The sequence below is a fragment of the Nesoenas mayeri genome (genome assembly GCF_963082525.1).
Source record: "Nesoenas mayeri genome assembly, chromosome: 10".
Taxonomy (NCBI): domain Eukaryota; kingdom Metazoa; phylum Chordata; class Aves; order Columbiformes; family Columbidae; genus Nesoenas; species Nesoenas mayeri.
Window position 1 is genome coordinate 5,840,086 of NC_137560.1, and position 15,096 is coordinate 5,855,181.

A 15,096-nucleotide genomic window follows, 5' to 3' on the forward strand; every position below is an offset into this window, starting at 1 on the left:
AAGACAACACATGTAATTTAGCAGTGATGACACAGTGACAAGAGCACAATAGCCAATTGATAAAATTAACAGTCCTTTGAGCAAGTTCAGTTCTTATTGTAGAGCAACAGAATCTATTATTAGCCCCCACTGTTCCTTGCAGCAAGAAACATTCCTCCTCCTTCCCTCCCCTCTCCACAGTACAACTATAAGAAGCATCCATTACTAGCAAGCCTGAAGAAGAGTCCAGTAACCTCATAAATTAGATTCTTTTTTCCCTTTTAATATCCATTCTAGATATTAAATGTCAAAACAGAGTGTTCTCCGTATCACTTAATATTGATTACTTGCTTATCTATACTACTTAAGATCAGCATTATTTCTTGACTGTGGCAAACATTTTGCTCCCGATTAAAGCTTCTCCAGGTATTGGTAAAATGGATCTTGATTTTTTTTTTTTTAGTGGATTTAAAAAAAATATTATTTGTTGTTACATGCCTATTAAAGATGGCAAGTCTCAAAATGTATATTAGTATAGAAGAACCAGGCTAGATGCTCCAATAAAAACATAATCTTCTATGCTGCGTTTTAACATAAACTTTAGCCAAAGCCCAAACCTACATTTTAATGACCTGGCTGCAGAGACTGAGTGCACCCTCAGCAAGTTTGCTGATGACACTGAATTGAGAGGAAGGGCTGACACACCAGAAGGTTGTGCTGCCATGCAGCGAGACCTGGGCAGGCTGGGAGGACTGGACAGAGAAAAATGGATGAAGTTCAGCACGGGCAAGTGCAGGGTCCTGCACCTGAGGAGGAACAACCCCAGGCACCAGGACAGGTGATGGGTGGACCTGCTGCACCTGCTGGGTGTCAAGAGGATGGACCAGACTCTTTTCAGTGGTGCCCAACAACAGGATGGGGGTAAACAGGCACAGAATGAAGCACAGGAGGTTCCATCTGAACATGAGGGTGCCTGAGCCTGGCCAAGGCTGCCCAGAGAGGTTGTAGAGTCTCCTTCTCTGGAGACATTCAAAACCTTCCTGGATGCATTGCTGTGTGATCTGCTCTGGTGACCCTGCTTTAGCAGGTGGCTTGGACTAGATGATCTCCAGAGGTCCCTTCCAACCCCAACCATTCTGTGATTTTGTTAGGAGGCAAAAAAAACCCAGCTCACTGAGGCCCTTCCCAATGTAAACAACACATGACAGTGACTAAATTGCTCTATTACATCTGTCCTGTTTCCCATCCCATTAAACAGCTCGGTCCTGCTAGCTATTTAACTGTAACAGACTTAATATATGTGCATGGTTACATTTAAAGCATTTTGACGTCAGGCTACAAGACCTAGATGCTTCTAAATGAAGCAACAAGCCTAACAAACTTTCTTACCGACAAAAAGAAGCGTAAATATGAGAGTAAGCTGATAAACAGCATGGCCCAGAATGTTCTTCATCATGGTACGGGATATAAGAGGTTTGTTCCTGCCGTATGGCTTTCTTAGCAATAAAGCCTCTGTTGGAGGTTCGGTGGCCAAAGCAAGTGAGGCAAAGGTGTCCATAATGAGATTGACCCACAACATCTGTACAGCTTTTAGAGGAGAGTCCTGTGGAGACAAATTAGAAAGTTACATTTTTCCTAGAAAAACAATTGTTGTCAGGTCATTTACTGTGATTTCATCTCTTCTGGTGTGACTGCAGGCAGTGCTGAAGACGGGACACGGAAATACTCGCTCCTTTGCATGACCTTTCTTAGATTTCTTATGCAGGACGCTCAGTGATCTGAGCAAAGAGAAATGGTTTCTCTCCAGTCATGTAAATCAGGAATATTTACAATCACACAGTTCTTCTAAAGCATAACATTAACAATTGATTTTACAATACTCTGTTACTTCATGCATCTTGCTGAAATTTTCAGCTGACTGTAGGTAACTAGATAATACAAGTGGGAGTTTCTTTCATGGAAGAAAAATTACACTAAAACAATTTTAAAAGTAATGTTTCCTTTTACTATAACCTACCTGTGGTTTTTTTAGAAACAGCTTGAATTCATTAAAAATTTATAAAACAATTACTAATACAACTTAATACATTTTACTTAATATATTTTAAAAAGAGAAGTGATAAAAAAGGCTGATATTTGAATTTTAAAAATAGTCTGAAACTCATTAAACTATATCAAATATGCAAATGTACGTAAATCTTTATTGTTTTACTGCGTAACAGGATAGCATATTTGTAAGTACGCAAGTGGAAAGAAAAACAGACAATCAAAAACCCCAACACATTACTGCTTGTCAGGATGAAGTCTTTGTTTTCTGAAGCAGATCGCCAACCGCTAGAAGGAGCTCTTTCCTCACTTAAGTCAACAAAGAGTCTATGGTCATTTACAGAGGACTTAAGAGCAAGATGTAAAAAAAAAAACCCAAAAGTAAATAAATAAAGCAAACCAACACAGATCTCAGGAGAATTTCAGATGATGATTATAACATTTTGATTTGTAACACACTGGGGCAGCTGTAATGGCAGAAAGATGCAACTGCTTCAAGAAGCCGTATCGGGGAAAAATGAAGTAGGTTATTTTTCTATATCTAATGACCTCCTTATGCCTTTAGACTGAATACAAACCTGCAGCTTTAGTAAGGTCTGCTTCAAATGTTTCAAATAGATGGGTTTTATTAGGAAAACAGAATCTCAAAAGTAATAAGGTATCAGTGAAGGGAGTTGATCTGCAGTGTGAAAGCTGGAAAATGAGAGCACTCTCTTTGTGCATTACATTCCATGGTGCTGCAGTAGCAAAGCAAAGCAATGTATGGAACAGCATACAAGCCAAATCAAAGCCAATAAGAACACCTTATGAACTCTGCCCTTTTCTTCAAATGTTTAAATGTTAATTTTAAATGAAATATTATCAAATAATGAGGGACAATATCCATTTGGTATCCCAGAGAAATATGGAAAATAAGGCTAAGTGGTTTGGTCTCTTGTAGATCTGGTTTATAGTCCAGCTCTCCTTTGAGATAAAATATTATTTCCTTTTGAAAATATATTTTAGCACTCCTATATTTACCAAAAAAAAGGATATATTTTATTTATTTGTAAAAAAATATATTTTTTTGCTTATTCAAAGGGATGGAGAAGAGCAACCTACTGTTTCTAAGTCTTACAGGTTAGCTACGTCAGGGAAGGGAGGAAGATTGGCATTAAGAGATTCCTGACCTCTTGGTTATGGGTTGCATTAACTGGACTTATCTGGAGAGTTCAGCTCACTCATTTGAATACGCAGCTGCAGAAACAGGAAACGTCTTTGGCTTTAGAGGTGGCTAAAGAACTAAAAGCAATCAGGACTAACCTCATTCCAAATTGAGACCTCATTTTTTTTTGTTAATACTAATGGCTCAAACGCGGAGCATACCTGCACTAAAAGCAGTTTGTTGCTAGGGCTCAGAGAGCCTAGGCTTGGACACAGTATATAGAGAAAAAGGAAAACATGTTTTCTACTGAAGAATTTTCTGTGTCATATTTTTACCTGTTTAGTTAATAAGTTTTCTGGAGAAAAATTCTCTACTTCGAGATGTTACAATAGCTGAATTTCCTCTGCCTTCTATGTCAATAAAACTGCATTTGTCTGCTAAGCTTAATAAATAAGAGTCAAATATTCAGGTGTCTATCAGAGCCTGACATATTCCTAGCATAACGAAAAGTCACATTATTTCAGTCTCTAAATCACACAACTGTAATTGGCAGTCATCAGTTTTGGCAACAACATGTTCTCACCATTTCACACTGCCAATCACCTTGGGTGGCTACGGTGCCCCTAATAATTATCTATTATTGGCAGTGCTACGCTGTTCAGTCAAGTGTGAAAGCTCATTCGAAGCTGAAGCCAAAACATTAAATACACATTAGTCTGGGCAGGCAGTGGAATGAAATTTCCACTGCAACTCTATCTGATTTCTGATTAGTAGGTGGAAACTGAGGAAAATACGTATCAGCTAAGGAGCTTAATCTTCCATTACAGATTTTACTCACTTATGCAAGAGGGATGCAAATTCTATGTTCTTTTCACTGCATTTTAGCCACTAAGCGACTAGCTAATAATTCTTAACTCACTTTCTGAAAACTTTGGGGATAAAAGCTGTTCAAACTGCAAACCACCCAAAATTACCACTTATTTGTCAAATTCCTTTCCACTTGACCTTGGAATAGGTTAGCATTGGCCTAGAGGTAAAAGGAAAATGTCCCTTAGATCAAGTGATGTTACAGTTCATCTTGGAAGCACTTAAAAGTACAAATCACCAAAGGCTGGAAATAAACTACAGATCTTTTGTGACATGCAGAGCCTCACAAATTTTAGAGCTTGTTACTTTTGATTTAAATGACAAGATGTAAGGGAATGAAAAGTTATTTTCACCCTTACCTCTTTACTCCCACTTGTCACAGAACACATGCACGGCTTCATAAAAATGAGCATTTCTGGTAGGTTAACTTTATATACATCAATGCAAAAAAGTCAGCCCTCGCTCCTGCTACTAGATCACACTGGCTACTAATTGTATGGAAGTGGCATCCTCAATTCTATTTCCATGACTCTAAGCCTTCCCAAAACAAAGGTAAACACTTTGATTTGATATTATAGCTTTTTCAAATTTGCCAATGCTATTATTTTAACATTTGCCAAATACAGTTCTGCAGTACAGTAAAACATTACAACCACGTAAATTACTGTCTTATACATCTAAGTATAGATCATCTTCATTTTTTGAACAACATCTGTAAAAATAATAAGTGATTCATGCGGTAGTTCATTGCTACAGTGCTTTTTAATTAACATTTAATTTTCCAAACATAATGTCCTATAGACTCACTGTTTTCAGTTCCTAATGTCTGCTAAAACATTAAGTCTTCCTCCACATACAAGAATAATCATTTGAATGTTAAAACACAGCCATTGTTTTTCTTTAATGCAACCTTTTTGAATAGTTCCATTGCCTCAACAGCTGGAGACACAGGCAAAATTTGGCATGAAGATAAACCTGCCAGCTTTGCAGTTCCAATAAAAAGCATTTCCATTTGACAATCTTCATTTTGTACATACCCAGATTATTTTTAACAGCTTCATGCATAATGACTTAATATTTTCCTGGTACTGTGTATATGTTGGGGATAGAAAACAGGATGAACCTTCTGGCTTTGTAAGGCATGTATAGAACTATATATGATATTAGAGCTGTGGAGCAATGACTTATTGGAAGTACAAGTCACAATTGTATGCAAAGCTCCAAAGAAGAACCCTCATTGAGTCTATCAAGGGCTCTGCAAAATGTTATTCAGAGAATGAAGTCAGAATATAAGAGTTTATATCTCATAAAGCCACTGGAAAAATAAATCATTGGGTTAACCTGAGGTAATGGTTGCTAAACAGAAAGGACAATTATATGCAAACTGTTCAAGATAACCCCTTTTAACCATACTTTTAAAAGAATGCACAGGGCAACAGCGAGAGAAGGAAGCAAGAGGTAAATGAATTAGATTAACTGAAAGATAAGGTGAATTAATACAGCTCAGCTGTACTGCACCACAGAAATGCCCTGACATGGGCCTAACAGAAGGAACAGTTGTGATCTCAGTGGTGGGCGTTAGGGACACGCAGAGCACAAAAGCACGAGCACCTCTGCAGCCACACGTTGGGTGATGCTCATTTTGCTTTTCATCAGACACTTCTTCAAGCTTGGTTTTGTATGACCTATATCTCAGAGGACTGTATGTTATTACAGAATCACAACACAAAAATTCATTATTAGCTGAAAACTCAGAACTCCTGGCTTATACACTGAGCTTCTCTAAACTAAAACAAGGCCCAATATAAGTTAGATCCCAGTGAGGGGTAGCTTAGTTTTGGCAGCAGCCATGCTAAACTTGCCAAGAGTGGCACTGTGCTTGTAATTCCTCTGCTATGTAGAAAATTATTTCTGTCACTTTAATATGACTCTGAGCTGGAGCCTATGACAGAGAATAGCAAATGAGCATTTGCATTGGTCCTGTTTAGTCTGCATAGTAGCTTTAGTAGCCCACTGCTACTCCTTTATTGGAGTAGCATGTAGAGTCATGTACACTTTGTACGTGTAGATAAACATCTGTTGAAACAGCAAACCAGCACAAAATAGAAATAGTAGATACGGTAGATGTTCTCTCTAACAGGAGCATATTGCTGAATCAGTCACTGGGTATATAAATAACAAAGTAATATTTGCTTAAAATTAACAGAATTAAGCTAAACAGTAGGTCCCTGCAGTGGAATTGGCAAGGATGCTGACTTTATTTATGTAATGGAGAAAAAAAGCAGCCGATTATTAAAATAACCACTAATGGTCAGAGGTTCTACCTAACATTTTTTTTAAGGCTCTCGTGACACTTCTAACAAATCAGCTCCTACTTGGCAAGGCATTCTCTGGGTGCTCCTCGGAGATCTAGTTTCACTCATAACAGCACTGGCACAGTTGGATCCTTTCATTAATGCAGAGTTGCTGTGGTTTCACTAGGAGTCCTGCAGGTATGACCACATACACACATTTACACGTACACCGATGCTATTGCAGCACCAAGACTGAATAAAATTAAGTCTCTTTTGTTGTAAAACACAAGCCAAGTGTTAAAAAAAATAGTCAAAACAAAGATTTTCTTATCTTCATATTGCCTTTAAGCACTAACATTAGTAACAGCAAAGAGGCTAGGTGAGCTTGAAAGAAGCTTCATACTGAAAGCATCCCAATGTGCTGGTTCTAAACCACAGAACAGATTTTTTGAGAGGTGGCATTAAGAAGTATGAATACATCGAATTTTTCTCATTCTAGATTTGATGAAATATCACCAAAAGGATAGCCTTTGTAATATTCATGTACCTAAATATGAATTGTGGACTAAATTTATATCCTATGTGTCAAAGAAAGCCAACCTGACTACCTAAAAGCAAAGTAAATTTCAGTCCAGTGGGGACCTTCTTTGTATCATTTGAAGGTCACAGAAAGCTGTGTTGCCTTTTGGAAACTATAGATTTTAGCTTCATTTGTTTGTTAAGAACTTAAATGACTATTTTCACTGAAACATTTAAGACCTGTATGCAATTTTGCAGACTTAGATCTATGTGTGTGCACCTACCCTGTTTATGCAAGATTTTTTGGTATATTTATGCGTTTTGTGCTAGAGCTATTTTGATAGCAACCAGAGGGTACGGTATGTTCTCAAGTGTAATTTTTAGGAAACCTTATGAGCCAAACAAACATAATGCCCTTTCCCTGGCTCGAGTCCTTGAGTCAAAGCCTAACATAATAACACTCGTTCGTAAGGCAAGATGCTTCTTGATTGAGACAGAACTGAGAGCTACTTGAGATGATCAGCAGTCAGGCTGGTGAGTGTAAACAGAACTACAACGGAAAGAACTGCTGCCTTTTTGCCACAATTTCAATTTCAGCTCCTTTCAGACTTCTATTTTGGATTTACATTTTTACTGCCAAATACAGGACAATATTTGAACAGAAATACAGGAGGTATATATTAAAACCCATCAACAGGGATGACAGGCTTGACAGGCTTAGTGATGGTCTTACAGACCACTGGGGCAATATAAATGCACTGGGACTGATCCAAATCCTTCTAGAAGCCAATGCCATAATTCAAATGATGAAGAAAGCTCCAGAACTAGAAGGGGAGAATATGGTTGCACTGATTCAGTGATGTTTAACCTCTTTGAGAATAAAATAGAAATTCCTTAGTTAACAAATAGAATATATTTCCCTTTAGGTTTTCATGAAGTAATTGAAAAAATACTGAACATTAACCAAAAAAAAAAAATAAATAAATCACCTTGATGTCTATTAAACAGGGTCTCAGAAGGAACCACTCGTCTCAGTTCCAATTATAGTATTTTTACCACATTGGTGTTAGCACTTTTATCTATATGGTTTTGTACCACTGATAAAAATCCAGGAAGACTGACGTTGCAGACTTTTCATCCTTATTCACAACCTTCTGTTACCAGCAACAATCACTTTACAGCTAAACATTTTCTCGATATGCTTGGAAATATTTCCCAAGGGAAAAGTTGTCCAACTTCTGCCTCAACATCATTTATTTTGTCCCTTAGCACAGGCCCAATTGTGACAACAAGGCATCACCAAGACCTTGGGGCAGTGTGCTAAAGATCTAGCACATAGCAGCGTGCAATTTCTTCTCCATAAACAAGTGAATTGAGGTTTCAGTGCTTCCTTTGTATGGAATACAATAGTTATTTCATTTAATATCACTTCCGCTTATTTCAATACCAGCCAGTTCTGGTTTCTCTGAGCATCTCAGCCCTAACACAACACTTGTGCTCACTCAGCTCAGAAGAGCCAGATGCTGATGGTTGTACCTCCCCAGGTGTTGCACGGTGCACACAGGAGCTGGGAGCTTGCAGACTCCTAGGTAGCAAAATAAAGGCCTCTAAATGTCAGTCAAGGCTCAGGAGAAGTTTGACCTCATGGTTTTGTAAAGGTACCTGGGTTTCTGGTTTCAAGTATCAATTCCATGATTACAATGTAAGTTTACCCTGGAGCCCAGCTAATGACTTATTCATTGTTTTGCTCATGTGTGCATGAGGTGAAGTTTACCTGCTGAAACAGGTATGTGCGTCTGTGTGATGCACAACAGAGGAAAGCATCAGCTTTCCCATAGTGTGTCTCAAAGGAGGCATTTTGTGACAGCACCTGTCTGCAGCATCTCAAATATGCATTATTTTAGGTAGTGAAGAGCACTAAAACCTGCATATTTTTCTAATGAAGGATAAAAACCTCATACTGCACAACATACATCCTGTTTTCTTTGTAGAGAAAAGAAAAAAAATCATTTTATTCATCAAAAAGTAGTAATTTGAAGAGAAAAAAAATGGTTTGCTTTCACATACAATTTTTGTAAAAGACCTAGACATTGTTGCAAGTACGCCAGGATTGCAATGAGGGATTAATGTAGAGGGAGAAAAAGAGATCCAAGTCCAACTGTATGTGTCATATAACTGGTTTGTCATTTGCATCTGAAATTAAAAGGAATTGCCCGAAAGCAACAAAATAATTTTATCATTCAAAAAGCTCCCCTGCTGGGATTATGTCTGTGTGTCAGTACTGGTCTCTTGAATATAATAATCCCATTCCATAATCCACCAAGAAACAACATATTTAACAGTGAAATATTCTGAGACAAAAAAAGGTATGGTCACATAACTTCCTCCTTCTCCCAGTCCCTGATGTTTCTGTCCTATCATCACAGGCTCAATCATGCCAGTAACAGGTAATCAAAACCAGGGAGCTCTATGGAGGTGGCATAAAGCAGCTCCTCAGAGCAGGTTATTTCCAGAAGAAGATGGATTAGTAGACTTCCTTATGTCAGCGGCTATTCAACATTTAGAAGCTTGATCTTTAATACACTCTTGTTGTACAAAGTAAGAATCAAATGGAAACCAATGCTACTAAGAAGAAAAGGTAGCTTGGTAGGGTTTGGCCCTGCAGTTCCCCTTACCTGGGTGATGCACGCTCCAGTGAAAGCCACAATCACCGCCACGATGTTCACGGTGAGCTGGAACTGCAGGAACTTGGAGATGCTGTCATAGACATTGCGGCCCCACATGACGGCCTTCACGATGCTGCTGAAATTGTCGTCTGTTAGGATGATATCTGAGGCTTCCTTCGCAACATCTGTTCCAGCAATACCCTGGAAAAATTAATGGTGAATAAAATTACCTACTGGAAAGTACAGAGACAGTTAGAATATAAATCTTCATAGTCAAAGTTAAAACAGAGACTTCCCAGCACAGTAACAATGACTGCTGACTATATTCTGCATTTTATATTTGCTAGGAAGTTAACTGATTTGGCCTATTTTTGAAAGTGAATAAGGACACAGAAAAGGGAATTGAGAGAGAGCAGTGGAATTCATGTGATTATAGTTTTGAGTATTTTAAATTAGCACCGTAATGACTAGTGATCTTCTGAGTTTTTTTTTAATCACTGAAGATATTTTATTAATATACATGAGCAGAATTGCTAACAAAAATCAGAATTCCGTATAGTCCTGTATGTTAATGTCTTCAGAGTCAGAGTACATTGGGAAGAGATCTTTACAATTAGTGATGGATTGTACCAAAGCAAAATAGTGCTCCACTGTTGTGAAGAGCACAGGATTCATTTTTCTGTATTGACACAGGATTCTGCATATAGCTAATAATTACCATAGACAAAATACTGAAAAATTATCAAAACAAGCAATATCAGTGAATCTAAGAGAGCAAATTAAAGTATTCTGAAGCAGCACAACTTGCTCCCTCCAATATATTGCATCACTGAAAAGTAATAACTAAGCAACTTTCTCAACACTTAATGAATGAAAAGCCTCTTATAGCAAATTTATAAGGATACAAACATCAGTAAAAATACTCAAAATTATACCATTGCAAAGCCAACATCAGCTTTTTTAAGTGCTGGTCCATCGTTGGTTCCATCACCAGTCACAGCTACAACCTGCCTCTGTTCCACCTGTGTGCTGTCAATAATGCCTGCAAAAAAAATGTGTATGTGTATATACACACATATATAAAAAACCAATCAGCAAGAAAAAAGTTCCCTCTAAAAATAGCATGATCTGTGTAATATAGACTACATTATAACACACAAGTCTTACAAGAAATTAATAGAGTTGATTTTTAAGAAAAATAAGGATGAAAGCAGTGTCATCACTACTGTACAGTACCAGACATCACTATTAGAATTCACATGGGAAGTTCTGATCATGCTTCATCAAAACACCAACAAAATTTACACAGACTTCAAAAGGGAATGAGATCTGCTCATATATTAATAGTTCTTTTGGAAGATTTCTACTATTTAAAATGATGTGTCACAGTAAAGCCATTTCAGCCCAGCTCTCTGACCAAACATCAGTGAAAGGATTTGCTGAAGACTGAAGTTGATGCTGAAAACTCTCCTAAACTGGGACTGAATGGTAATATCTGCTTTGCTGGGATGCCTCTGGCGATCAGCTGAACCTAAAGATAACAAATGCCATTGATGAATTTTATTTAGCTGGAGCCAAATTAGCATTTTAACAGACATGTTCAGTTCTGCCAAACAATAAGAAGATACAATTCTTTAAATTCTGAAGGCAAACATTTTAATAAATAGACATAATAATTTCTACTTTCATTTTGAGATCATTTGAAAAAACAAAGCACTTTTCACTTGGTGAATCAAGTTTCATGCAACTAGCCTGCAGGGAAATATCTTCCACTTATGCAGATGGGGAACGTAAGGAAAAGAATAAAGAATTTTTCTAAGGTTACGGAAGAACTGCCGTTTTTAATCGGATGGAGATCATTCACCACTCATGCTTTTACGTCCATGTCAGAGTCTATTTGAATATGTGTCCAGTCTATTTGAATATGTGTAGGATACAAGAACACCTCCCCAAAGCGGGGGGGGTTGGGGGGGAAACGACAAAATTCCTTTTGCTAACACGTTTTGCACAAAGTTATAGCCTCTAAAAAACAATTATCAAAATCTACCCAGTATGAAAAGCTTTCATTCTACTCTGGAAAGATAAAAAAAAATAACTCACATATCAGATAACTAACCAGAAATAGGAAATTGCAGATTACAGAGCAATAGCTGCCTCTTGGCAAGGTTCAGGCTTATCAGGCACCCAGAGATGGCAATGCAGTATGGAAGCACTTAGTGTCCTGTATTTTTCAGTCTTATGAAAATCGGCAAAAAACCTATTCACTTTCCATTGGCAGTATCAACTCTGATAAATGGCACATTATTCTGATAAAATCTTATAATTAGAGCTTTCAATTTGTTGGGTGATTTGCTTTTGGTATTACTAAATAAACAGGAACATCAGCTGCCATCACTTGTTAAAAGCATTTATCTTGGTCTTCACTTCTCATTACTAATACACCCTTTGATGTTAAATTAATAGTTTAAGCTTCTGAAAAAAAGGCATTAAAATCTCTGATACATCGTGGTATTAACTGCTCCGGACAGGTAGATAACATCCTCGCATCGCTGGATTCCAAATGGGAGCACAACCCAAATCAAGTTGAAGAGGCTCCAACAAATGACCACCTAACAGATACAAATAGTGCTCTAATGTCAATGACGACACTACCCAACTGCTCTGCGTCAGCCAGTTGCTGGATGCAGCTCAGTCATTTACATGGTTTTGTAGTCATTTTTATCCGTAAAAGCAAACTATGCAGCTGGGATAAGCTCAACATCCTCCTGAGCACAGAACTGCATCATCAGCAGTGATGGAAAAACAGAGATGAAATGGTCTGGGTCACCATCAGCATCTCAGCCACACACCTTCATCACAGAGACCCCTGCCAGAGTCATCTGAAGAATGTCAATACGTGGCACAGCAGCATGTGGACACACTTCAGTGCTGTTCAGAGGAAGAGAGATCTTTGCAGAGTTTTCATTTGTACGTCAGACAAATTTCTAAAATGAAGCACTAGCGATTACTTGGAATTCAGAGGATTTATCATAGCTATACTTAGGCTCCCTGGCTTCTGCATCCACTTTTTCATCTGTTCCTCCTCCCCCCTTCCTCACATTTGAAAATTGTCTTGTTTCCAGCACTTGCCTCCTTCCTAACGACATTTACTTTTTTTTTTTTTTTCTTTCTTTGATATCATTCTGTTAATAATTGTGGTAATGTTTCACATCCAGAATTTTCTTCACCATTGAGGAATACGCCTATGTAGATTTTACAGACAGTGTAAGGAGACCAACCAGAAGAGGGATGCCTACAAAGGGGACTCATTCTGCAACCCTGAGCTGGGGAAACAACTGCTGCAGTAATCAGGGACAAATTTAAATATGGGCATCACCTCACAGACCGCCAATAAAGAGAACACCATTTCTTTAACATTTACTGGCCTTTCCACTCATTCAAAACAGCTAAAAAGAAACTTTAGTATTAATTAGTCATGTCTAACAGTCAGGAAGTATCTTAAAAATACACTGCTTTACTCACAGTAAAAATAAAGACGCTTATGTATTTTAGTAACAAGACTCAGCAAAGGTTACTCCCAAAACAGCCTTTGGTGTTTCATTGGTCTGTTCCCTCATCTTAAGCTGTTTAGCCACGACTTTCCTCTGTCAAAACGAATTTTATTCAATAGCCACAGGAATACTCTGAGAGGATAACACACAGACTCTGCTGATGCTGTAGGAATTTAGGGAGGAGTCATGTAGCTTGCATAATGCACACATTTTTTGGAGCAAGCAGCTTGTTTCTGATGCGGGAGAAGATCATATTTAAAACGAGTATGTACAGCTATCAAGAGGGGCTCTATATGCACAAGCTTGCTGTAAAAGGTACCAGTACTGCATCCACAGCTGGAAGTGAAATATATCCTATATCTCCCACCTTCCTCCCATCTGACATTAAAGCAAGCATTAAATCAAATCCACTCCAGATAATAATTTAAAGAATATTAACCAACAATGTGTCTTCCATTTCTTCGACAAGGAACTATCTGTACCCATAGTTCAGATCAAAAACATTGAGTATGGCCTCAGGTTCTCCCGTTATTGCAGGACAAATGCTGCTTTATTTAAACAATTCTTACTTGCATTGTCACCCTTAGAGTCACATCAGCAAGAAACTATTGGTTCTGGGAGGAAAAAAAAATCCTGGTTTAGATATTTCTTTCCAACTCAAAGCAGGCAGGAATAACTTAGCTACAGTTGAGCATTTCAAAGCTGCACACCAGTTCAGGGGCTACTGACACAGTAAAGCTGATCAGCCCATATGCTTACACATATTTATATTTCTTAAACACAGATGCAGTAATATATTTTCATAGGCATGTTCTGTGCGGATTAGTTTTTAATACTTCCAGACTTTTGAAGTTCCCTGTTAATTTAATGAGAATTTAGGAAGTCTGTCTAAAAGAGAAAATATAAATTCACTTTAGTTACGTGTTTAAGTATGTGCAGAAACAGAGCTTTAAAGGTTAATGTAAAAGCACTATATACACCATTACAGACAGCATTGGTAATTGGTAAGTGAACAGTGCTCCACAAAGTTCCTGATATTAGAAAGGCAGAGAAGAACACGTCTAAAACATGTGGATTTCTGTACCAAGTATGCACCACCAATCTGCTTTATATTATAAGATTGACACACTAAAGGGGAACCTTGAAGGCATCAGCGCCTCCCACAAAATGACACTTGGCACAGACCACAGAGACCTAAGTGGTATTTACAGAGTAGAAAACTCTGGGTTCAAATGCAGGATGGCTCCTGCTTCCTTTAAACTATCTTCATGTTCCTGGCTTCAGGGAAAAGTTGGTTGAAGCTGATGTTTCACACAGTGGAACAGGGCAACTTTCTGAATATTGTTTCATATGAATTTGGATAATAGTAAATACTAAATTTTCTTCTCAAATGGAAATCAAAACCACTTGCAATTTTAGACATACTGATATTTCATTTCAGAATTATATTAATACACTTTTAAATATTTTGATTATTCTACCTAGCCTTGGGGCATGTCCACAATAATGGTGTCATGAATAAAACATCCCATGCAATAATAGTTAAAATATTTTACTAATTAAGGGTAATTATTAAAAATCTTTTCTTCTTTAAAGTTCCCTCTCTGCTTGTTAACAAATCAGCACTATGTCAGAATAGAATAGTTGTTTTTAATATCACAGAAAAATAATTCCAGCCTAATTTAAACATATAGGAAAGCACAGCTTCTCTAACTAGGAAATGGAGTATTCATTTGATCTTGTTCATTTGATCTTCTGATAAGATATTTCCCATCAGTACTAAACTGTTGCTTCCCATATTATTGTACAAGACAATATTGAAGTATTTCAGCAACAGCATTATAAGGGCACGCCAGTATAAAGAATAAGCATTTTACTTGTTATATATTTTGAAATAGGGTAAAAAGTATGAAATAATCCACCAATGGATGTCATAAAATCCATAAGAAATTGTCTTTCAGTTGAATTATCTAACATTTCTGTTTTACTGAAAGAGTTTGTGATGATAAACCATTTTGACATTTTTTTTT

At 37.5% G+C, this 15,096-nt stretch overlaps 1 protein-coding gene across 7 annotated transcripts in view; it reads right to left on the bottom strand.

Annotated features, from left to right (window-relative positions):
* The window catches only part of ATP2B2 (ATPase plasma membrane Ca2+ transporting 2), a gene marked incomplete at its 5' end in the record, with an annotated part of 164,422 nt that overhangs the window by 24,401 nt on the left and 124,925 nt on the right, over positions 1–15,096 (bottom strand). For all 7 annotated transcript variants that reach the window (XM_080350820.1, XM_080350823.1, XM_080350822.1 and 4 more), the window contains 3 exons: positions 1,369–1,582; positions 9,525–9,716; positions 10,451–10,557. In XM_080350820.1, coding sequence (XP_080206946.1) covers positions 1,369–1,582; positions 9,525–9,716; positions 10,451–10,557 — 513 coding nt within the window. The remainder of the gene's footprint in view (positions 1–1,368; positions 1,583–9,524; positions 9,717–10,450; positions 10,558–15,096) is intronic.